The 27,143-nt window shown below is 37.7% G+C and overlaps 1 protein-coding gene across 6 annotated transcripts in view; it reads right to left on the bottom strand.

The window, feature by feature from the left end:
• Nucleotides 1-530: 530 nt before the first annotated feature.
• Nucleotides 531-27,143, bottom strand: part of Ddx46 (DEAD-box helicase 46) — an 83,675-nt gene continuing 57,062 nt past the window's right edge. For all 6 annotated transcript variants that reach the window (XM_047555914.1, XM_047555913.1, XM_047555911.1 and 3 more), the window contains 2 exons: nt 4,632-4,705; nt 531-2,332 (listed from right to left, as the gene is read on the bottom strand). In XM_047555914.1, coding sequence (XP_047411870.1) covers nt 2,285-2,332; nt 4,632-4,705 — 122 coding nt within the window. In that variant the 3' untranslated portion in view covers nt 531-2,284. The remainder of the gene's footprint in view (nt 2,333-4,631; nt 4,706-27,143) is intronic.

A 27,143-nucleotide genomic window follows, 5' to 3' on the forward strand; every position in this document is an offset into this window, starting at 1 on the left:
AAGGAGTTGGGGAGAACTTTGGTAGTGTCCTTTCATTCTATATCACCACTTTTATTTGTTGTTCTGCAGTGCTGAGGATCAAACCCAGGGCCTTATATGCTGAGCAAGTACTGTACCACTGAATTACACCCCCAGCCCAAACTCCAATTTGTAAGCCAAAGTGCCACTGTATAAAACTCTAACAGGCAAATTAACCTATTAATTCATCTACATTTGCTTAGGCTAAATAATAAGAGTATCAAAGCCTAGGGGCTGGGAATATAGCTCAGTTGGTAGAGTGATTGCCTTGCAAGCACAAGGCCCTGGGTTCAAATCCCCAGCGGAGGTGGGGGGGATATCAAAGACTAAGAGGCTTCTTCAGGAAGACATTTTTAGAACTAGAAATCTAAGTATTTTAGATAGTAAACTGTTAGAAAATTTTTATAAAGATACACTGAGTATAATACTTCTCTCAGGTGTCTACAAATATAAACAAAGTTAGAGAAACAGTAGAAGAGAAAGCATTAGAGGAAAAGATAATATTAGAAAAATGCAGGTTGAATTGACTTTATTTTTATAAGGAATTAAGAAAACATGAGCAAATATTGATTTGCATTAAAAAACAAATTAAAGTCTGTACATCATTCAAATTTTAAAAATCAGTCAGCTTGACACTAAAAAAATGTACTAACAGAATTGTTTCATTTTAGAGCAAAATACTATTAATGGCACATTATGACTAGATATACAAACATGAAGGAAATGCTAAAATGATGTAAACCTCTGAATCTCAAAGTGATCCAGTAGGCAGAAGGGAGCACCAATTGTCACCAATGTGGGACTGTGATACATTTTATTAGCGAAAATAAACTGCCACTGGTGATAAAGATAAGTAAATAAATAAACTAGCAAGGGGGGAAAAAAGGAGCCCACGATGCCTGGAATTTTAGAGTAAATGGTTTATTTGGTTGTGTTGTTACATGAATTTTATCTCTTCTTCAAGAAAGAATGGATGTGTGAGGGTCCTCAGAATATTTTGCAATTATATCTTACTGTTTTTAGTACAGATACTTTTATATTGAAGAAGTAATGATTGCCATTTTAGCCACTGAAGGTAATATTAAAATGTTTTAACTAAGTAGGCTCTGATTTTTTCTTTTCTAAAACTGTAAATCAAGAATAAAGAACTTTTCTGTCTCTTAATTTAAGAAATGCACCTATTTACTTCCTGAAAAAAATTTTTTTCAAGAAGTTACAATATGAAATTCTAATACACCAGGAGTCTTGAAAAGAATAGTAGATTACCCAATTATAGTCATTTAAATTAGAATATTTAGGAATTTGATCTTGAGGGCTCAAAAATATAATTTTTGATTCCTTATGCACTAAATTTCACCAAGAAATGCTAAATTCTATCTAAGAGTTGGGTACTGGTATATATTAACATTCCTAAAGAAAAAAAATTCACCACCTACTCAATAATCCTGAAGGAAAATCAGATTAAAAGTAGTAGGGCATTTGTACATACCATATGTACAGATGTCTAAATAAACACTTTTGGAGGGGGAAGGAATCATATTGAATATTTATAGGCTACAATCACTTTCTCTTAAAGATGAAAAATGATTTAGTACCTAGGCATAGAGTCAGAGGTTGCAAAGGGAACCCAAAAGGAGTAAATACTAAAATTCTTTGCACTGAAAGGAAATGCAAGAAATTCTCATACTACAAATCTTTAATTTACAAAAACTACAAGTAGTCCAACTGTTGCCAATTTATAATGATAACAATTAAAACAAAAAGTCTAAACTTATTTTGTAAAATCTCTATTTTAACATTCTTAAATCCAGTTCGTTTGTTCCAGTGAGTCAAGTAAGATTTAAGCTCAAGGGGGTGGGGGTTGACACAAAATATAACAAAGGATTTTACCATTTCTCAGATGATTGCAATTTCACTGAAAGAGGGTGAGTAGCCCCTTAGTGACTTGTATGCTTTAATACCTTCAACAGAAAGTCCCAATGTTTCCATTTTTCAAACCTCTGGAATATTATCCAGATATTTAAAATATTAATATTTGTTTTACATTAAAGGACACCATACTCTGAAAACAGACCTGCTTAAATACAGTTTGAATAGTTGTGGGGTACTTACTGACAGAAAATTTCTTTAGCAAATACTGGTTTCTTGTATTTAAAAAATCAGCAAGACAGAATTTTAAAAATCTTAATTTACAATACATTGTAAACTTCAGACAATTGCCACATATATCACAGACCAGCACAGGTAAAAAGTGTTTTCTAAATGTTTATAAGACTTTGTATCTTCCTTTATTTGTTGGTTGGTATGAATTTTGCTGCAATAGAAAATAAAAGGTACATGGTCAGAAAAGATCATTTCCTTTACCAACTTATAAAACTCTATCAGATAGTTAAAAAAAAAAAGTTGCTATTACTGCACTGAGGCAGAAGAAACTGTTCAATGAACTGATCATTTTTCTGTATACACCCAAGTACTCTGTGATAGCTATTTATATCTATATTATTATTTTGCGCAGTACTGGGAATTGAACGTAAGGCCTTAAGCATGCTAGGCAAGCACTTTATCACGAAGATACATATCTCTCCCCCATTTCTAAATTTTACTTTAAGAAAGGGTCTCACTGTTCCCCAGGCTGGACTCAAACTTGCAATCCTCCTGCCTCAGTCTCCCCAGTAGCTGGGATTACAGTGGTACATGTATATCACTATGTCTGGTTAACAAGTATGTTGTAAATCAACTCAAGGGTGGTAGCATCTGCAACTATGTGGTTCTATTTCTATCACTCATTGGTGAAATAGTCTTAAGCCCTTGATCCCCTAAAACAATATTCTGTAAATGCAATTTTAGAAAAGCCCTCAAAACCACATTTATTTATTATTTGGGTACCAGGGAGTGAACCCAGGGGCACTTAACCATAAGCCACATCCCCAGCCCTTTTCATTTTTAAATTTTGAGACATGGTTTTTCTAAGTTGCTTAGGGTGTCACCAAATTGCTAAGGCTGGCTTTGAACTTACAATCGTCCTGCCTCAGTCTCCTGAACTGCTAGGATTCACACTGGGTTGCTCAAAAACACTTTTAAGAGTAAGGCTAAGATTTCCTTTAAAAATTTCCTTATCTGCTGAGCACAGTGGCCCAAGCCTGTGATTTCAGAAGCTTGGGAGGCTGAGGCAGGAAGATCCAAGCTCAAAGCCAGTTTCAGCAACTTGGTGAAAGTTGTCTCTAAATAAAAAATAAAAAATAAAAAATAAAAAAGGCCTGAGGGGCCTGGAGTTGTGGCTCAGGGGTAGAGTGCTTGCCTAGCATGTGTAAGGCCCTGGGCTCGATCCTCAGCACCACATATAAATAAGCAAATAAATAAATAAATAAAAATAAAAGATCCATTGACAACTAAATAAATATTTAAAAAAAAAAAAAAGAAAAGAGAAAGGGCTGGAAATGTAGTTCAGTGGTTCAGTGGTCAAGTGCCCCTGGGTTCAATCCCTGGTACCAAAACAAACAAAAAATAAACCCTTATCCCAAAATATGTGTCGTAGAAAAATTTATAAGCTTTAACTGGCACTGAAGATACAAGGATGTATGTGTCTCTTTTGGAAAGGTAGTTTGTAAAGGTCTGCCTTTCCAAAATCAAATTCATGTTACACAAGTTTAAAAACACTGACAAAGCCACATGTTGGAAAAGATGCAGAATAACTGGAATTTTCATAAACTGCAGGAAAGAGAGTAAACTAGTATAACTTGTGTGGAAAAACATTTAGTGATATCTACTAAAAAGCTAAACTCTGAATATTTTACAGAAAGCAATGCTGCCCCAAAATATATATCTAAGAAAAAAGCATATTAATGTATACCAAAGAGACATGGAAGTAGGAGTGTTATTCATAAAAGTCCCAAACTGGAATAACCCCAAGTGTACTATGCAAGTTAATTGTTGCATATTCATAAAACTAAATACTATAGTCATGAAAATGAAATTATTGCTACTACAATAACATGGCTTGATAGCCTCAAAATAATATATTTTGTATTATAATAATAATACAAAAGGAGTACATAGCATATGAATCAACTTACATGAAGTTCAAAAACAGACAAAAACAAATCTACAATTTTAAAAGTTACAATATGGTAATATTTGAGGGGGATAAATAGTAGAAGGGACATGGAGAAGGCTTCTGCATGCTGGTAATATTTCTTGATTTGGTTAGTGATTACATAAAAGTGCTTAGTTTCCAATGTAAAAAAAATTCATTGAACTATATGTTCATGATTTATGTACTTAACTGTATTTATAGTATAGATCAATAAAATATACATTTTTTTGTGGTACTGGGCATTGAACCCAGGGCCTTGAGCATTTATTATAAAAACATTTATTAAGCCAGTCATGCATGCCTATAATCCCAGTGGCTCAGGAGGCTGAAGCAGGAGGATTGAGAGTTCAAAGTCAGCCTCAGCAACTTAGTGAAGCGCTAAGCAACTCTGTGAAACCCTATCTCAAAATAAAATACAAAATAGGGCTGGATGGTCAAGTGCCCAAGTTTAATCCCCAGTACCCTCTGCAAAAACAAAACAAAACAAAACAAACTAGCCCCTAAGAAGTGTTTTACTCACCAGTCGGATCAGTTCTTCCTTTATGAGCCTGGTGATTTCTGCCTTTGCTTTCTGCACAGCCAGTTCATTAGCACCTGGTAATGGAAAACATTCACATTACTAGAACTGCACTGGATATTGATAAGAATCATGAAGGAAATATAATAGGTGACTTTTAGGAACACTGTACTGCCTGCAAAGATAATTGTTCAATGTCTCGTAGAATATCAACCACATTATATAATAGCTGCTCATTATGTTGATTACTTTTAGAGTCTCAGATGTAATCAATGGAGTTCACACTGCTGTAGCATTAAGAATTCTGGTATACTGATTAAAAACAGCTGAGAAAAGCTGATTAGCAATATATCCAGAAAAGAATATGGCTAAGAGGAAATACAACTTCCTTGGTTTATTCATTTAACAAATATTTACAGGACCTTTTTTGTGTGTTCTGTGAAGTCTGCAAATGCGTGAGGAAGATGTCATCTGAACAAAGTCTTAAAGACAAAAAGAGGGCTTCCAGGTTGTGGGAGAAGCAGAAAAAAGTATTTTGCAAAAGGGCTGGACAAGGTGTCGCACACTTGTAATCCCAGCAACTTGAGAGGCTGAGGCAGGAGGATCTCAAGTTCAAAGTCAGCAATTTACCAAGGCGCTAAGCAACTCAGTGCCACCCTGTCTCAAAATAAAATATAAAGAGTACTGGGGGGCTGGGGCTATAGCTCAATGGCAGAGTGCTTGCCTAACACAAGTGAGGCACTGGGTTCAATCCTCAGCACCACATAAAAACAAACAAATAAAATAAAGGCATTCTGTCCATCTACAATTTTTTAAAAATAAATAAATAGGGCTGGGGAGATAGCTCAGTCAGTAGAGTGCTTGCCTTGTAAGCACAAGGCCCTGGGTTCAATCCCCAGCACCAAATAAATAAATAAATAAATAGCACTGGGAATGTGGCTCAGTGGTCACGTGCCCCTGGGTTCAATCCCCAGAAGAAAAAAAAAAAAAAAAAAAAAAAGTATTCTGCAAAAGGAACCACATATATAATGGTACAGAATTAAGAAAAGCAGGCTTAATTATTGAAGAGTAAAAGAAGTGTGGCACACTCAGGAAAAAAAGCATTAGAGAACACTGTAAGGTAGCTTCTGGATGAGGGGGCTGGAGACACTCATTCGGTTACTATTTCCAGAAATGTTTAGCACACACCATGTATGATATATTATGAGATTCATTACACAAAGAACTCATTCATGCCTTTTACAATCTTGCAGACTATTAGAAAAACAAACTTGTAAAGCTATTACAACAGCATGAGTAGAAAGCAGTTTACCAGAACAACTTTTCCCCCCATTTTTCTGATGCTGGGGATGGAACTAAGTGGTGCTCTGCCACTAAGCTACATCCCCAGCCCTTTTAAAATTATATTTTGATATAGGTCTCACTAAGTTGCCCCGGCTGGCCTTGAACTTATGATCCTCCTGCCTCAGCGTCCTGAGTAGCTGGGATTACAGGTGTGTGCCACTGCTCCTGGCTCCTAGAACAACTTTAAATTTCACTTCTAAGAAACTTTCCCCAACTTCTCCAAGTAAAGTGCTTTTTCCCTCAGTGTTCTCACAATACTATATTCACACCACCATGAAAGCATATTTCTGCGGGACAATGGACAAGATGTTTTTCTGAGTGGATGGGAATAGTGAACAAATTTAGATACTAGAAGTTGACTAGCAAGTGAAGGAAGTTAGAAGCTGTAAGAAAGATACTGAATCCAGGAGGAAGACCAAGTGTTTTCAGCAAAGAGTGGATGAAATTTAATTTTGACTAAAAAGTCATCAAAGATTAGTGTGGTGGGATCTGAAGCAGGGAACTATACCAGGGAGTAGGTAAGTATGGGTACAAAGCACAGGGCAGGGGTTTCAAGATGGTCAACTAGAGGGTGGCTGCATTTCATGTCGCTCCAGGACGCAGGATTCAAAAGAGGAGATAGTGAGAGACTTGGGACCAACTCAAAGCCGCCGGGTGAGACTCTCCCGTTGGGGAGGCGTCCCGGATGGGGCGGTAGTCCCGGAACGCAGGGAACTTTGTGAAGTAGAGTTGCCTGGCGAGACGCCCCTTCCCCCGCTGGAGCGGTAAACACGGACAACTGGGAACATCGTAGAGGTGGCTGCTCAGCACAGTGCCTGGACTCGGAGCAACCACTGGGGCTCCGGGTGGCTGCCTCAGGAGGAGCTGCGTGGCGAGCTGTTTGGACTCAGAGCGACCGCTTCTGAACACCGGGGGGGCTGCCCGGAGGAAGAGGAGAAGCGCGGCAGGTCGCTTGGTCTAGGAGTGACTGCATCAGAGCTACAGGCGGTTGCCAGAGGAGGAGCTGCGTGGCGAGCTGTTTAGACTCAGAGCAACCGCTTCTGAACACCAGGGGGTTGCCCGGAGGAAGAGGAGAAGCGCGGCAGGTCGCTTGGTCTAGGAGTGACTGCATCAGAGCCACAGGCGCTTGCCAGAGGAGGAGGCAAGTGGTGAGTTGTTTGGACTCAAAGCGACCACTCCTGAACACTGGTGGCCTGCCTGGAGGAGGAGCGAGGTGGGTTGCTTGTTCTCCGAGCAACCGCTCCTGAACGCCCGGGGGGCTACCGTGAGGAGGAGGAGGAACAGGGCGGGTCACTTGGACTCGGAGTGACTGCCTAGGACTACGGGCAGTTGGCGGGAGGAGGAGACGCGAAGTGAGTTGCTTGGACTCCTAGTGATTGCGTCGGAACACCTCGCGGCTGTCTGGAGGAAGAGGTGTGAGGCAGGTCTCTGGGACTTGGAGCTATTGTATGGGGCTCCAGGTGGCGGCTCAGAGGAGGGGCCGCATAGCCAGGCGATTAGGTGTAGAGCAGGGTTCCAGGACCTAGGCGGCTTCTTGGTGGAAGAGCCGCACAGAGACATGCTTAGGGGCAGAGCGAAGGTTCCAGGACTGCAGGCAGATTCTCTGAGGAGAGGCATCCTAAGGAGACTCATCTGCGAAGGGTGAGGCTCCCAGGCCCAGGAGGTAGGTCCAGGCCCCTGGGAACGTTGCAGAGGAAGGCAGCCTAGCCCAGGTGGTAGTTGTAGATTGAGGGGAACCTCTAGGAGGGGAACTGACCAGCGAGACCTCCCCACCGGGTGAGTCTTCCCTGCCGGGTGAGGTTTTCCCACAAGGATGGTAAAACCAGAGACACAGGCACAAACAGGCCATGCCTCAGCCCGCAGCCTAGTTCCCCTTTGGATGACCATTGGTCAACAAGTGGAGGCACCTCTGACCACTATCAGGGAATATACCCCACCTGAGGGTCACCACCCTTAGAGAGGCAGCTTCCTTGTGGAGCACCGCATTATCAACTTCCTCCAAGACTTCAAGCTACTGAAGGATAAGAGGGGATATACCAGCAATCTTCAGGGACATTATAAGTCAATAGAGGAAATCTGCAATATCTTAATGATCCACTGATTCCTGCACAATATGAGAAAACAAGGGAAGAAAATACCCCAAACAAATCTAGATGTTACATCAATAAAATCCAATGACAGCATGACAGAAGAAATGACAGAAAGGGAGTTCAGAATGTACATAATTAAAATGATCAGGGAAACAAACGATGAGATGAAAGAGCAAATGCAGGCATTGAATGACCGTATCAATCGACAGTTAAAAGAGCAAATATGGGAAGCAAAAGATCATTTCAATAAAGAGTTAGAGATATTGAAAAAAAAACCAAACAGAAATCCTTGAAATGAAGGAAACAATAAACCAAATTAAGAACTCCATAGAAAGCACAACCAATAGGATAGAACACCTGGAAGACAGAACCTCAGATATTGAAGACAAAATATTTAACCTTGAAAACAAAGTTGAACAAACAGAGAAGATGGTAAGAAATCATGAACAGAATCTGCAAGAACTATGGGATATCATGAAAAGGCCAAATTTGAGAATTATTGGGACTGAGGAAGGCTGAGAGAAACAAACCAAAGGAATGAACAATCTATTCAATGAAATAGTATCAGAAAATTTCCCAAATCTGAAGAATGAAATGGAAAATCAAGTTCAAGAGGCTTATAGGACTCCAAATACACAAAATTACAACAGACCCACACCAAGGCACATTATAATGAAAATACCTAACATATAAAAAAAGACAGAATTTTAAAGGCTGTGAGAAAAGAACCAAATTACATTCAGGGGGAAACCAATATGGATATCAGCAGATTTTTCAATCCAGACCCTAAAAGCTAGAAGAGCCTGGAACAACATTTTTCAAGCTCTGAAAGAAAATGGATGCCAACCAAGAATCTTATACTAAGCAAAAATTACCTTCAAATTTGACAATGAAATAAAATCCTTCCATGATAAACAAAAGCTAAAAGAATTTACAAAAAGAAAGTCAGCATTACAGAACATTCTCAGCAAAATATTCCATGAGGAAGAGATTAAAAACAAAGAAGTAAATCAGCAAAGGGAGGAATTATCCTAAAGGAACTGTCAAATAAAGGAGGAACCAATTTGTGTCAAAAAAATAAATAAATAAATAAAATTTAAAAAATGAACCAAATGACCGGGAATACAAATCATATCTCAATAATAACCCTGAATGTTAATGGCCTGAATTCATCAATCAAAAGACACAGACTGGTAGATTAGATTAAAAAGAAAGATCCAACAATATGTTGCCTGCAAGAGAATCACCTGATAGAAAGAGATACCCATAGACTAAAGGTGAAAGGATGGGGAAAAACATACCATGCACATGGACTCAGCAAAAAAGCTGGAGTATCCATCCTCATTTCAGATAATGTGGACTTCAAGCCAAAGTTAGTCAGAAGGGATAAAGAAGGACATTTCATACTGCTTAAGGGAAGCATAAATCAGCAAAATATAACAATCATAAACATCTATGCCCCAAACATTGGCTCATCCATGTATGTCAAACAAATCCTTCTCAGTTTTAGAAACCAAATAGACCATAACACAATGATACTAGGTGATTTTAACACGCCTCTCTCACCACTGGACAGATCTTCCAAACAAAAATTGAATAAAGAAAGCATAGATCTCAATAACACAATCAATAATTTAGACTTAACAGACATTCATAGACTATACCATCCAACCAAGAGCAAATACACTTTCTTCTCAGCAGCACATGGATCCTTCTCTAAAATAGACCATATATTATGCCACAAAGCTAATGTCAGCAAATACAAGAAGATAGAGACACTACCTTGTATTTTATCAGATCATAATGGATTGAAATTAGAAATAAATGAAAGAGTTAAAAACAGAAACTACTCCAACACCTGGAGATTGAACAATATGCTATTATATGATGAATGGATAACAGAAGATATTAGGAAGGAAATTAAAAAATTCTTAGAGGTAAATGAGAACAAAGAAACATCATATCAAAATCTCTGGGACACTATGAAAGCAGTACTTAGAGGAAAATTTATTTCATGAAGCACATTTAATCAAAGAAGTAAAACTCAACAAATAAACAACCTAACACTACAGCTTAAAGCCCTAGAAAAAGAAGAACAGACCAACACCAAAAGTAGTAGAAGACAGGAAATAGTTAAACTCAGAGCTGAAATCAATGAAATTGAAACAAAAGAAACAATACAAAAAATTGACAAAATAAATAGTTGGTTCTTTGAAAAAATAAACAAAATTGATAAACCTTTAGCCACACTAACAAAGAGAAGACGAGAGAAAACCCAAATTACTAAAATTCAGAATGAACAAGGAAATATCACAACAGACATGATTGAAATACAAAACATAAGTAGAAGCTATTTTGAAAATCTATACTCCAACAAAATAGAAAATTTCGAAGACATCAACAGGTTTCTAGAGACATATGAATTGCCTAAACTGAACGAGGAGGACATAGACAATTTAAATAGACCAATTTCAAGTAATGAAATAGAAGAAGTCATCAAAAGCCTACCAACAAAGAAAAGTCCAGGACCAGATGGGTTCTCAGCCGAGTTCTAGAAAACCTTTAAAGAAGAGCTCATCCCAATACTTCTCAAAGTATTCCATAAAATAGAAGAGGAGGGAACCCTCCCAAACTCGTTCTATGAAGCCAATATTACCCTGATACCTAAACCAGACAGAGACACATCGAGGAAAGAAAATTTCAGACCAAAATCCTTAATGAACATCGACGCAAAAATTCTCAACAAAATTTTAGCAAATCGCATACAAAAACATATTAAAAAGATAGTGCACCATGATCAAGTGGGTTTCATCCCAGGGATGCAAGGTTGGTTCAACATCAGGAAATCAATAAATGTAATTCACCATATCAATAGACAAAGTCAAGAATCACATGATTATTTCAATAGATGCAGAAAAAGCATTTGATAAAATACAGCACCCCTTCAAGCTCAAAACACTAGAAAAAATAGGGATTTAACATTGTAAATAAAAAATAGGCCTTAACATTGTAAAGGCCATCTATGCTAAGCCCATGGCTAATATCATTCTAAATGGTGAAAAACTGAAAGCATTCCCCCTAAAAACTGGAACAAGGCAGGGATGCCCTCTTTCACCACTTCTATTCAACATCGTCCTTGAAACTCTAGCCAGAGCAATTAGACAGACCAAAGAAATTAAAGGGATACGAATAGGAAAAGAACTCAAACTATCCCTATTTGCTGATGATATGATTATATACTTAGAGGAACCAGGAAATTCCACCAGAAAACTTTTAGATCTCATAAGTGAATTCAGTAAAGTAGCGGGATATAAGATCAATGCACATAAATCTAATGCATTTTTATACATAAGTGATGAATCTTCAGAAAGAGAAATTAGGAAAACTACCCCATTCACAATAGCATCGAAAAAAATAAAATACTTGTGAATCAATCTCACAAAAGAGGTGAAAGACCTCTACAATGAGAACTACAGAACACTAAAGAAAGAAATTCAAGAAAACCTTAGAAGATGGAAAGATCTCCCATGTTCTTGGATAGGAAGAATTAATATCGTCAAAATGGCTATACTACCAAAAGTGCTATACAGATTCAATGCAATTCCAATTAAAATCCTAATGATGTACCTTACAGAAATAGAGCAAGCAATTATGAAATTCCTCTGGAAGAATAAAAAACCCAGAATAGCTAAGGCAATCCTTGGCAGAAAGAGTGAAGCAGGGGGTATCGCAATACCAGATCTTCAACTCTACTACAAAGCAATAGTAACAAAAACGGCATGGGTATTGGTACCAAAATAGAAAGGTGTATCAATGGTACAGAATAGAGGACACGGACACAAACCCAAATAAATACAATTTTCTCATACTAGACAAAGGGGCCAAAAATATGCAATGGAGAAAAGATAGCCTCTTCAACAAATAGTGCTGGGAAAATTGGAAATCCATATGCAACAGAATGAAAGTAAACCCATATCTCTCACCATGCACGAAACTAAACTCAAAATGCATTAAGGACCTCGGAATCAGACCAGAGACCTTGCATCTTATAGAAGAAAAAGTAGGTCCAGAGCTTCAACATGTCAGCTTAGGACCAGACTTCTTCAACAGGACTCCCATAGCACAAGAAATAAAAACAAGAATCAATAACTGGGATAGATTCAAACTACATAGGTTTCTCTCAGCAAAGGAAACTATCAGCAATGCGAAGAAAGAGCCTACAGAGTGGGAGAAAATCTTTGCCAATCATATTTCAGATAGAGCACTAATCTCCAGAATCTATAAAGAACTCAAAAAACTACACCAAGAATGCAAATAATTCAATCGACAAATGGGCTAAGGAAACGAATAGACACTTCACAGAAGAAGATCTACAAGCAATCAACAAACATATGGAAAAATGTTCAACATCTCTAGTAATAAGAGAAATGCAAATCAAAACCACCCCAAGATTCCATCTCACCCCAATTAGAATGGCGATTATCAAGAATACAAGCAACAATTGGTGTTGGCGAGGATGTGGGGAGAAAGGTACACTCATACATTGCTGGTGGGGCTGCAAATTAGTGCAGCCACTCTGGAAAGCAGTGTGGAGACTCCTTAGAAAACTTGGAATGGAACCACCATTTGACCCAGCTATCCCACTCCTTGGCCTATACCCAAAGGACTTAAAATCAGCATACTACAGAGATACAGCCACATCAATGTTCATAGCTGCTCAGTTCACAATAGCCAGATTGTGGAACCAACCTAGATGTCCTTCAATTGATGAATGGATAAAGAAAATGTGGTATATATATACAATGGAATATTACTCAGCCAAAAAGAATGATAAATTTATGGCATTTGCAGGCAATTGGATGAAACTGGAGAGTATCATGCTAAGTGAGATAAGCCAATCTCAAAAAACCAAAGGATGAATGATATCGCTATAAATGGATGATGACACATAATGGGTGTGGAAAGGGTTAGTGTTAGGGTTAGAGTTAGGGTTAGGGAGGGGGGCAAGAATGGAGGAAGGAAGGACTGTATAGAGGGAAAAGAGGGGTGGGAGGGGTGGGGGGAGGGGGAAATAACAGAATCAAACAACATTACCCTATGTAAATTTATGATTACACAAATGGTATGTCTTCACGCCATGTACAAACAGAGAAACAACATGTATCCCATTTGTTTACAATAAAATAAAAAATGAAATAAATAAAATAAAAAAGCACAGGGCACATTCATAATAGGAAAAGAGCTGGACAAAATAGAAGAGAGCCTGAAATGTCAAAGAGTAAATAGATAAGTTGTATTGCAATATAGAAAGCTAATTCTCTCTTTCTCATCTCTCACAAGGAAAGATTTCACAAGAAACAAGATAAATTTCCCCCCTTATTAGAAGCGACTAACCTTTCTGACTCCAGAGAGATGAGGCAACAGTTTAACAAACAGGAAAAGGCCAAGGGGATGGCTGTAAAGTCATAGCAATATATTTCATTTAAGCCCTACACTTCCACCACCACTAAGCACAACTTTTTTAAAGCACGTAAGGAAGGTGGTGTGTTGGAAAGAAAAAGAAGTGGATAAGGGTGCTGGTGGGGTAGAAGTAAGAGCTAAGTCAGAATGAAAATTACAACCAAAGTGAAATTTGAGAGGAAAATAAGTTGCTTGGCATGAGTTGCTGGGAAGCTTACTGTTGACATTCTTGTGTTATTTTAAAAAGAAAGAAAATCAGGGGTTGGGGTTGTGGCTCAGCGGTAGAGCGCTTGGGTTCAATTCTCAGCACCACATAAAAATAAATAAATAAAATAAAGGTATTGTGCCCATCTACAACCAAAAGTATTTTTAAAAGAAAGAAAAAAAATCACAGCTTACCTAGATTCAAAAATATAACATTCCTGCTTTAGTTAGAGCTTGACAATTTGGATGTTTAAATTTCTGACTTATGTAATTTTTCTAGGTAATAGGTTACACATGTTTATAGGTAGCCATGAGAAAGGGGCATTTCCTTTCATTGGTCCTAAAACAACTCTGGTTGTTTTTAAGGGATTCTCCACTAGTAAAAAGAGAGGGTCACACAACAGGCTATATAAATTATACAGGCTGACTTAAGCATGTAAGTCCTTCCTGTTCTCCTTCCCTCTGCCTGGTGGGAGGCCTGGAGCTGTTGAGCCACACAGAGCCTTCAAGGAGCCAGGCAGTGGGGTCCCTCCAATTACAGAACTAGAAACAGATGATACTAGGCTCCTTCCACACTACCAACACCTGTTTTCATCCTGTTAGCTGAGTTTGCCTGGAGTTTCAAAAACTACATGATCCTTTAAAAAATCTAATTATCTCTGAAAATTCTAAAAGCTTTAGATCATTTTAATTACCAATCCCCAACTCTTATTCGGCATCATTATGTCTCTAGTTTACTCTTTAAGATTTGTTTTTGATGAGGTTACTTTTTAAAGGGAAAAAAATTTTCCTAGATTATTATAAAAATTAGATGTTATTTCCTGAGTGTGGCTGACAGTGGAGAGAAGTGACCAGAACCATACTAGATGGAAAGAAAAGCAAGCAGAAGCTGTAGACTGAATACAGTAGTAGGTATTTCACTTTATGGCAACTGGTAGTACAGGAGATGTGTTTTCATAAAGTTATATGTAAATTGAACTATGATATGTAAATTTAACTATACTACACAAGGAAACTACTTTTAATAAATCAATCACACAGGAAAAAAGATCCCTTTTCAAAGCAAATAATCATATCTCTGGTTTACCTCTTCATTAAAGCAAACATTTAAAATATGGGTTTTGAGCAGGGCGTGGTGGCACATGCCTGTAATCCCAGTGGTTTGGGAGGCTGAGGCAGGAGGATTACAAGTTCAAAGCCAGCCTCAGCAACTTATCGAGGCCCTAAGCAATTCAGCAAGACCCTGTCTCTAAATAAAATATTAAAAAGGACTGGGGATGTGGCTCAGGGGTTAAACACCTCTAGGTTCAATCCCTGGCACCTAAATAAATAAATAAATAAATAAATAAAATATGGATTTTAATTAATGATTACTATAACATTCAAGCACAGACTAAAGGTCTGGCTCCATGTATACCAGAGGTTGTATTATCAGATTCCTCTGCATATCATTGTGTCTCCATCTTGTATGGCCTAATGGATACAATAGCAAAAACCTGTCCAGTTGCCAGGACAGGAAGATGTCAGTTTAATTTTCTCTGCTTGAAGATCTAGGTGCCATTTTCTACTCTTTAATGAATGGTGTCACATGATTTAGAAACACAATGAGCCACTGGCAGACCAAAATTCTTTCAGGATACATGAAAGGATGCCATTTTAAAACCTGATTTAAAGATGGGCATGGTGCAGCACTACTGTAAACCCAGCTACGTGAGAGGCTGAGGCAAGAGGATTTTTGGTTTGAGGTCAGCCTGGGCAACTCAGTGAGACTCTGACCTAAAATGAAACTTTAAAAAAAGGGCTGGGAATGTAGCTCAGTGGTAAAGAACTTGCCTAGCAGGCTCAAAGCCCTGGATTCAATCACAAGTACTGTTAAACACAAAAACAAACAAAAACCCCCCAAAAAATCTTACTTGAAATAGATATATCATTTTCTCATTGCTACAAGCATGAACAAAAAATGCAGTCTGCCTAGTTATGGACCCTCATCCTTTATATATATTTATAAATATGTAAGAAACAATATATATAGCAACAACACACTGGCAGAATACATGAAAAATAAAAAGGTTGCATTTTAGTTTTACTTTTGCCACAATTCATCATTAACTCAAAAAAATCTATCAGTAAGACTGTATTAAGTAAAAATGGCAGAGTATAAATCTCCAAGTCAGTCCCTCTACAAAAACTGGGAATAAAAGTGCAAAACATGTCAGAGTTTATTTAAACTCTGGGAACTAATCAAAAGTTTTGCAGCAACCAAGCAAACACTCGAGGAAAAACAAAAACAGCTGCATCTCAGTAACAGTTATTCAGTGTTTTAACTTATCCTGACCCCACAACCCCTCAAACACCCTCACCCACTCCCCACTAAAAGCCTTCAGGATAGAAGCAGTCTACATTTCTGGTATCAGAAAGAACACTATTCTCAAAGAAATGTTTGTTTTGATCTGTCTGGTGGTTTTCCCTGAAAGACCAGCTCAAAGGCTTGCCTGTATTTCACAAAACTTAAACTCTCCAAGGGCGAAGACAGTTAGCTACTCAGTGCGGAGGACACATTTGTCAAAAGGTAAATGCATTAGCCACTACCCTGTGGGACAAGAGAAAATGGCTGGGGCAAAAGACAAAAAAGCTAGGGAGAAAAGGCTGGCGACTGAAATCCTTTGGGGAATAAAGCCATTGTAAAGCTCCCACAATTCGTGAGCATCTAGAAGGCCATGTGCAAGCTCACAGTTGAGCCTATGCTTAGAAAAGATAGAGATGATCCTAAGCTCTCACCGTACACAGACCAGCAGACTCTGCAAGTTAAAGTGTAAAAGATAATGCAGTTATAAACTTTCTGGGTGAGATATGAATGCTTGCCCCAATGTAGACAGACAGCATATCTAAAAACACTAATATATTTTTTCCTTTACAGGCATTTAAGGAAATCTGTTATCACTAGATGACTTCAATACTAACTATACAAAACTAGTATGGAAAAGTCATTAAACAAACAACTACCACGAGTAGCAGTAATAAAGAACAGGGAGACGGGAGATTCGGGTTTATAGTCAATACATACAAAATTCTCGTTTTCACCCAGGGCGGTGGCTCATGCCTGTAATAACAGCTCAGTTGGTAGAGTGCTTGCCTCACAAGCACAAGGCCCTGGTTCAATCCCCAGCATGGCAAAAAAAAAAAAAAACCCAGTTTTCAACAAAAAAATTCAAAGTCATGCAAATGAAAAAGAAAACAAGGTCCATATACCAGTGAAAAAAATTAGTAATAAAAATTAATAATAAAAATTTTTTTTTAGCTCAAATAGCTAAAAGAAACCTTAGACAAAGAACTATAAAGAGTAAAGAGGGCTGGAGTTGTAGCTCAGTGGTAGAGCACTTGCCTAGCATGTATGGAGTGCTGGGTTTGATTCTCAGCACCACATATAAATAAATAAAAATAAAGGTCCATCGACAACTAAAAACAAAAACAACAACAAAAAAATACTATTATTAAAAAAATAATAACTAAAGAAAACCAGGAAAATCATAACTACCAAAATAGAGAATATCACATTGAAGAGACAGAAATAATAGGGCTGACAGAACAATTGGACAGAAGAAAGAAATTAAAGGAATACAAATAGGAAAAGAAAAGCTCAAACTATCCCTATTTGCCGACAACATAATTCTATGTAAGCCCAAAAAACTCCCATCAGAAAGCTTCTAGAACTCATAAACAAATTCAACAAAGTAGCAGGATATAAAATTAACCACAAATTCAATTGCATTCCTATGCAAAAATGATGAATCAGCTGAAAGAGAAATCAGGAAAACTATCCCATTCAAAATAGCTTAAAAAAAAAAATACTTGGAACTCAATCTAACAAAAGAGGTGAAAGACTTCTACAATGTTAAACTACAGAACACTAAAGAAATACATTGAAGAAGACCTTAGAAGATGGAAAGATCTCTCATGTTCTTGAATAAGCAGAATTAATATTGTCAAAATAGCCATACTACCAAAAACACTATACAGGTTTAATGCAATTCCTATTAAAATTCCAATGTTGAGGGCTGGGGATATAGCTCAGATGGTAGAGTGCTTAACTTGGAAGCATGAGGTGCTGGGTTCAATCCCCAGCATCACAAAACAAAACAAAAACATCAACAACAACAACAACAACAAAAAACCAATCATGTACTTTATGGAAACAGAAAAAGCAATAAAGAAATTCATTTGGAAAAATAAGAGGCCCAGAATAGCCAAAGCAATCCTTAGTGCAAAAAGTGAAGCAGGAGGCATCATAATTATACTATAATTATAATTATACACCTTAAATTATACTATGGAGCTATAGTAACAAAAACAGAATAGTAATGGCATAAAAACAGACATGAAGGCCAATGGAACAGAATAGAAGACACAGAGATAAACCCACATATATACAGTTATCTCATAATAGACAAAGGCACTACAAACATACATTGGAGAAAAGATAGCCTCTTTAACAAATGGTGCTGGGAAAACTGGAAATCCATGTGTAGTAGAATGAAATGTAACCCCTCTCACCCTGCACAAAACTCCACTCAAAGTGGATCAAGGACCTAGGCATTAGACCAGAGACCCTGTGTAGGCCCAACGATCATGTTGGCTTAGGAACCAACTTTCTCAACAAGACTTCTAAACCTCAAGAAGTAAAATTAAGAATCAATAAATGGGATGATATTAAGATTCTTCATAGCAAAGGAAACAATCAAGAACTTAAAGAGAGAATCTACAGAATGGGAGAAAAATCTTTGCCACCTGCACCTCAGATAGAGCATTAATCTCCAGGATATACGAAGAACTCAAAAAACTTAACACCAAAAAAACAAATAACCCAATCAACAAATGAGCAAAGAACTGAACAAGCACTTCACAGAAGAAGAAATATACCAATAGTCAAGAAATATACAGGGGAGAGATCCAAGATGGTGGACTAGAGGGAGGCTGCATTACTTGTCGCTCCATAACTCAGGTTTCAAGCAGAGGATACCTGTTTCTCAGTGAGGCAGTTTTTGCTGCTTATCAATCCCCTGATGTTTACCCCATTGTCTACTGCGATCAACTGCAATCTGCCAGCATATAGACTAATTTTTGAGTGCAGACTGCTCACTGATGGGCACCTATCATTTGCCATTTGCTGGCCTCTTGCCTGTCCATCACCTGCCTTTTCCTACCCATTACCCACTACCTGAGGTTCAACTGCTGATCGTCAGACAGCAGCCAGCAGACCAACCCCAGACCGCCAGTGTATCGCCAGCTGTCTGCTGTTGCCTTGAAGTCCACTGTCAAAGTACCTGCAGGTTTGATTACACGTGGCTGCCGCCATTTTGAGACAACAGCCAGAACCTGTAGGATGACTGGCCAGACTGACTGACCCTGTCTCCAGGACACTTCAGATCGACCAACCACTCCCTGCCTCTGGGCCCCCCAGACCGACTGACTGCACCCAGCCTCTAGGATCCCTCAACCAGACCAACCTCACCTCCAAGACCTCCAGCCGACGATGCCCATCCCGAGCTGCAGTTCCCCATTTGCCAACACATTTGGAAGCCAGAGCAGACATCTTGGATTATCCTGGAAGCAGTAGCTCCCATCTTTAGGAAGCTACTAAAGCTCCTAAAGATGGGAGCTCATTGTCAGGTACCTCTCATACATCAGGCTACTGAAGACTGGGAGGTGTGAATAGTATATGACTCTTATAGAATAGATTTTTTTTTTCTTTTTTTCTTCTTTTTTGAAAATAATTTAAGTTTTTATTTCTTAACTTTTCTTGCTCTATTTCCCTTTTGTTTACCTGTTTCCTCAGAATCTCTTTCTCCCTTTTCTCATGCTAACAACCAACTTCTTTTGATTACACTTTCACTCTTTCTACGATCTAGAACCTCTATATACTCTTTTCTTATCCCATTAACAGCTACATCCTATACCCCTCCCCATCCTCTTTGTCCTCCATTAGAAACTGCAGACCTTATTGCAAATCTTTTTCTTATATTGTAGATAATAATTGAACTCATTCTGTTTATTATTACAACATTCTTAACGTCTTCCTAGGGGCTATTTGGTTTAGGGTTGCATATTGTCTGTACTGGGCACTGCTAATATTGATCTCCCCCTTAAAGAAAAGATTTTGGAAAACCTAAAGGGTCACTATAAGCCTATAGGGGGGAAACGGCAATACCCCAGATCTGCACTGCTAGAGGGGAAGATACATGAATAACATGAAAAGAAAAAGGAAGAAAATGATCCAAACAAACCTAGATTCTATAATAGAATACAGTGACAGCACGGTAGAAGAAATGTCAGAAAAGGAGTTCAGAATATACATGATTAAGATGATTCATGAAGCAAAGGATGAGATAAGAGAGCAAATGCAGGCAATGAATGATCATTCCAATAAGCAGTTGAAAGAACAACTGCAGGAAGCAAAAGATCATTTCAACAAAGAGATAGAGATTCTAAAAAACAAACAAACAAACAAAAAAAACCCCAAAACAACAATAACAACAAAAAACAAACAGAAATCCTTGAAATGAAGAAAACAAACCAAATAAAAAACTTAATGGAAAGCATCACCAACAGACTAGACCACTTACTTGAAAGACATAATTACAGACAATGAAGACAAAATATTTAATGTTGAAAATAAAGTTGCCCAAACAGAGAAGATGATAAGAAATCATGAAGAGAACCTCCAAGAACTATGGACATCATGAAAAGACCAAATTTAAGAATTATCAGGATTGAGGAAGGCACGGAGATACAAACCAAAGGCATGAACAACCTATTCAATGAAATAATATCAGAAAATTCCCCAACCCTGAAGAATGAAATGGAAAATCAAATACAAGAGATTATCAGAACACCAAATGCACAAAATCACAACAGATCCACATCACGGCACATTATAATGAAAATGCCTAACATACAAAATAAAGATAGGATTTTGAAGGCTGCGAGAGAAAAGCATCAGATTACACACAGGGGGAAACCAATACGGATCTCAGCAGATTTCTCAGTCCAGACTCTAAAAGCTAGAAGGGCCTGGAACAACATATTTCAAGCTCTGAAAGAATATGGTTGCCAAATAAGAATCCTATACCCAGCAAAACTAACCTTTAGATTTGAAGATGAAATAAAATCCTTCCATGATAATAAAAGTTAAATGAATTTACATATAGAAAGCCTGTACTACAGAATATTCTCAAAAAAATATTCCATGAGGAGGAAATGAAAAACAACAATGTAGGTCAGCAAAGCGAGGAAATACCTTAAAGAAAATTCCATTCAAAGGAGAAACCAAGCCAAGTTAAAAACCAAAAATAAGCCCAAATGACTGGGAATACAAATCATATCTCAATAATAACCCTGAACATTAATGGCTTAATTCATCAATCAAAAGACATACACTGGCAGAATGGATTAAAAAGAAAGACCCAACAATATGCTGCCTTCAAGGGATTCATCTCATAGAAAAAGACATCCAGACTAAAGGTGAAAGGATGGGAAAAAACCTACCACATGCACAGACTTAGTAAAAAAGCGGGGGTTTCCATCCTTATTTCAGATAAAGTGGACTTCAAGCCAAAGTTAGTCAGAAGGAATAAAGAATGACATTTCATACTGCTTAAGGGAACCATAAATCAGGAAGACATAATGATCGTAAATATTTATGCCCCAAACAACAGTGCATCCATGTACATCAAACAAATCCTTCTTGATTCCAGGAATCAAATAGACCACAACACAATAATTATGGGTGACTTTAACACACCACTGTCACCACTGGATAGATCTTCCATACAAAAACTAAACAAAGAAACCATAGAACACAATAACACAATCAATAACTTAGACTTCACAGTCATATATAGAATATTCCATCCATCAACAAGTGAATACACTTTCTTCTCAGCAGTACGTTACCTTCTCAAAAATAGACTATATGTTATGCCACAAAGTAGCCCTTAGTACATGCAAAAAAATAGATACTACCTTGTGTTCTATCAGATCATAATGGAATGAAATTAGAAATCAATGACAAAATAAAAAACAAATTACTCCAACAACTGGAGACTAAATAATATGCTATTGAATGAAGCATAGATAACAGAAAACATCAGGGAGGAGATAAAAAAAAATTCTTAGAGGTAAATGAGAATGATGACACAACATATCAAAATCTCTGGGATACTATGAAAGCAGTACTAAGGAAAATTCATTGCATGGAGTACATTCAAGAAAAGAATAAAAAATCAACAACTAAATGACCTAACATTACAGCTCAAAGCCCTAGAAAAAGAATACAACAACAGCAAAGGTAGTAGAAGACAGGAAATAATTAAAATCAGAGCTGAAATCAATGAAAGTGAAACAAAAGAAACAATTCAAAAAATTGACAAAATAAAAAGTTGGTTCTTTGAAAAAGTAAACAAAATGGACAAACCCTTAGCCACATTAACAAAGACAAGGAGACAGAAAACTTGGATTACTAAAATTTATGATGAAAAAGGAAATATCATGACTGAAATACAGAACCTAATGAGAAGCTACTTTGAAAATCTATATTCCAACAAAATAGAAAATACCGAAGACATAGACAAATTCTTAGAGACATATGATCCTCCCAAACTGAACCAGGAGGACATATACAATTTAAACAGATCAATATCAAGCAATGAAATAGAAGAAGCCATCAAAAGCCTACCAACCAAGAAAAGCCCAGGACCCAATACATTCTCATTCAAGTTCTATAAGACCTTCAAAGAAGTACTCATTCCAATATTTCTCAAAGTATCCCAGGAAATAGAAAAGGAGGGAACCCTACCAAACTCACTGTATGAAGCTAATATCACCCTCATACCCAAACCAGGCAAAGGCACATCAAGGAAAGAAAATTTTACACCAGTATCTTTGATGAATATAGATGCAAAAATCCTTAACAAAATCCTGGCAAACCACATCCAAAAACATATTAAGAAGATAGTGCAACACGATCAAGTGGGGTTCATCTGGGGAATGCAAGGTTGGTTCATCATCTGGAAATCAATAAATGTAATTTATCACATCAACAGACTTAAGGTTAAGAATCATATGGTTATTTCAATTGACACAGAGAAAGTGTTCGACAAAATACAACACCCCTTCATGCTAAAAACACTAGAAAAAATAGGGACAGTAGGAACATACCTCAATATTGTAAAGGTATTTATGCTAAGCCCATGACCAACATCATTCTTAATGGAAAAAAACTGAATGCTTTCCCTTTAAAAACTGGAACAAGACAGGGATGCCCTCTTTCATCACTTCTATTCAACACTGTCCTTGAAATACTAGCCAAAGCAATTAGACAGACTAAAGAAATTAAAGGGATATGAATAGGAAAAGAGGAACTTGAGCTGTCACTATTTACTGATGACATGATTCTCTATTTAGAGGATCCAAAAAACTCCTCCAGAAAACTTATAGACCTCATCAAAGAATTCAGCAAAATACCAGGATATAAAATCAACATGCATAAATCTAAAGCATTTTTATATATAAGTGATGAAACATCTGAAAGGGAAATGAGGAAAACAACTCCATTTGCAATAGCCTCAAAAAACAAAAATAAAATACTTGGGAATCAATCTAACCAAAGAGGTGAAAGATCTCTACAATGAAAACTACAGAACCTAAAAGAAATTGAAGAAGACCTTGGAAGATGGAAAGATTTCCCATGTTCTTGAAAGGCAGAATTAATATTATCAAAATGGCCATACTTCCAAAGGTGCTATACAGATTTAACACAATTCCAATTAAAATCCCTATGACATTTCTCATAGAAAGAGAAAAAGCAATCATGAAATTCATCTGGAAGAACAAAAGACCCAGAATAGCCAAAGCAATCCTGGGCAGGAAGAATGATACAGGAGGTATCACTATAGCAGATCTTAAACTCTACTATAGAGCAATAGTAACAAAAATGGCATGGTACTGGCACCAAAATAGACAGGTAGACCAATGGCACAGGATAGAAAACATGGAGACATATCCACATAAATTCAGTTATCTCATACTAGATACAGGTGCCAAAAAACTTACAATGGAGGAAAAATAGCCTCTTCAACAAATGGTGCTGGGAAAACTGGAAATACATATGCAGTAAAATGAAATTAAACCCCTATCTCTCACCTGGTACAAAATGCAATTTACAATGGATCAAGGATCTAGGAATTAGACCTGAGACCCTTCACCAAATAGAAGAAAAAGTTAGGCCCGAATCTCCATCACGTTGGCTTAGGACCAGACTTCCTTAACAAGACCCCCACAGTGCAAGAAATAAAAGAAAGAATCAATAAATGGGATAGATTCAAACTAAAAAGTTTTTTCTCAGCACAGGAAACAATCAATAATGTGAAAAGAGAGCCTACAGAGTGGGAGAAAATCTTTTGCACACACACTTCAGACAGAGCACTCATCTCCAAAGTTTATAAAGAACTTAAAAAACTTTACAACCCAAGTACAAAGAACCCAACCAATAAATGGGTTAAGGAAATGGGCAGACACATCACAGAAGATATACAGGTGATCAACAAATATATGAAAAAGTGTTCATCATCCCTGGTAATTAGAGAAATTCAAATTAAAACCACCCTAAGATTTCATCTAACTCCAATTAGAATGGCTATTATCAAGAACACAAGCAATAATAAATAAGTGTTTGTGTGAATGTGGGGTAAAGGCACCCTCATACATTGTGGTGAAGTTGTAAATTGGTGCAGCCACTCTGAAAAACAGTATGGAGATCCTCAGAAAGCTTGGAATGGACCTACCATCTGACCCAGCTATCCCATTCCTTGTTTTATATCCAAAGGACTTAAAATCAGCATACTACAGTGACACAGCCACATCAATGTTTACAGCAGCTTAATTCACAATAGCAAGGTTATAGAACCAACCTAGGTGCCCTACAATGGATGAATGGATAAAGAAAATGTGGTATATACACAATGGAATATTATTCAGCCTCAAAGAAGAATGTGGCAGTTGCCAGCAAATAGAACTGGAGACTTTCATGCTAAGTGAAATAAGCCAGTCCCAAAAACCAAAGATAGAATGTTCTCTCTGATATGTGGATGCCAACAAGCAATAGGGGGGAGAGAATAGAAGTTCACTGAATTAGACAAAGAGGAATGAAGGGAAGGGAGGTAGGATAGGAATAGGAAAGATAATAGAATGAATCAGATATAACTTTCCTAGGTTCATATATGAATATATGACCAGTGTAACTCCACATCATGGACAACCACAAGAATGGATCCTCACATACACTTACTGTCATGTATATTTAAAAAGAACAAATTAAAAAATGTATTAATAGGGTTGGGAGTATAGCTCAGTGGTAATAATATACACCTAACATGCACAAAGTCCTGGGTTCAATTCCCAGCACCCAAGAAAGAGAGAGAAAATGGAACCAAAAAAATTCGGGGCCTGGTCCAGTGGTGCATGCCTGTAATCCCAGCAGCTCTGAGGCTGAGGCATGAGGATCATGAGTACAAAGCCAGCCTCAGTGGCAAAGTGAGTGCTAAGCAACTCAGTGAGACCCTGTCTCTAAATAAAGTACAAAATAGGTTGGGGATATGGCTCAGTGGTTGAGTGCCCCTAATTTTAATCCCTGGTATCCCCACCTCCCCCCAAATATTCTGGGGTTGTAAAGTACAGTAACTGGAACAAAAAAAATGCATTAGAGAGGTTCATCAGCAAATTTAAGCAAACAGAAGAATTACAAAATTTGAAGATAGGTCAATCAAGATTGAGTCAAGAAGACAGAATTAAAAGGAATGAAGAAAAATGATCAGGGCCTAAAAGACTTGTGGAACACCATCAAATGTACCAACATATGCATAACTAGTTTCAGAGAAGTGCAAAAGGAGAAAAATAATACATGAAGAAATGACCAAAAATTTGATGAAAACATGAAATCTATACATCTAAATTTTTTTTTTTTTAATAACCCAGAAGTGCTTCACCCTCAGCTACATCCCTGGCCTTATATTTTGAGACTGCATCTTCTTAAATTTAATGGTTGGTCTTGAACTTGCAATCCTCTACTGCAGCTTCCTGAGTCACTGAGATTACAGGTACATGCCACATGACCAGCATTCCCGCCACCCCGCCCCGCCCCCGCTGCCACCTCCCAGTATTGAGGATTAAACCCAGGGTCTCATACATGCTAGGTAAGTGTTCTAACACTGAGCTACATCCCAGCCCTCCCAAAAATCTTTTTTTTTTTTTTTTTAAACTTTGAATATATTTCTTTCTTTTTTTTTTTTAAATTATTGTAAACAAATGGGATACATGTTGTTTCTCTGTTTGTACATGGCGTAAAGGCATACCATTTGTGTAATCATAAATTTACATAGGGTAATGTTGTTTGATTCATTCTGTTATTATTTTCCCTTCCCCCCAACCCTCCCACCCCTCTTTTCCCTCTATACAGTCCTTCCTTCCTCCATTCTTGCCCCCCTCCCTAACCCTAACTCTAACCCTAACACTAACCCCTCCCACCCCCCATTATGTGTCATCAGCCACTTATTAGCGATATCATTCGTCCTTCCTCCCAAAAATCTTAAACAAAACAAAACAAAATACCCCAACCATGTAGAGCTGGGTATGGTGGCACATGACTTTGATCTCAGCTACTCAGGAGGCTAAAGCAGGATAGCAGGCCAGCCTGGGCAAGTTGTGGGACTCTGTCCCAAAATTTTAAAAGGCTGGTGAGGTAATGTGGGGAGGGAGGTAGTTAAGTGCCCTGGTTAAATACTTCCCTCCCTGCCCCAAATCCAAGTAGAACATTCTCAAAAAATATCAAAGTGTCAAAACATAATGAGAAGCCCAGAGCAAAAGCGCATGCCTGTAACCCAGTTACTTGGAAGGGTGAGGCAGGAGAATGGCAAGTTCAAGATCAGCCTGGGCAATTTAGCAAGATTCTGTCTCAAAATAAAAGGGCTGCAAAGGTAGCTCAGTGGTAGAGAAACCTGCGTTCAATCTCCAGTACCAAAACACACACACACACACACACACACATACACACACACACAAGAAAGAATCCTGGAAAAGCAACTCATCACCTACTGGCAGAGACCACAGAAGTCAGAAGGCTGAGGATGACGTACAAAGTGCCAAAAGAAAAAACTGTCAACCAACTCTATATCCAGAATACTGTACTTCAAAAATGAAGGTGTAGCTGGACATGATGGTACAAGCCTGTATTCACAACAGCTAACCAGGAAAATAAAGCAAGACTTGGAAGTTCAAGGCCAGGCTGGGCAATTTAGCAAGACTTCCTCTCAAAAACAAACCAACTACCAAAAATGAAAGTAGAAAAAATTATTTTTACAGGTAAAAT

The sequence above is a fragment of the Sciurus carolinensis genome, chromosome 6 (genome assembly GCF_902686445.1).
Source record: "Sciurus carolinensis chromosome 6, mSciCar1.2, whole genome shotgun sequence".
NCBI lineage: Eukaryota > Metazoa > Chordata > Mammalia > Rodentia > Sciuridae > Sciurus > Sciurus carolinensis.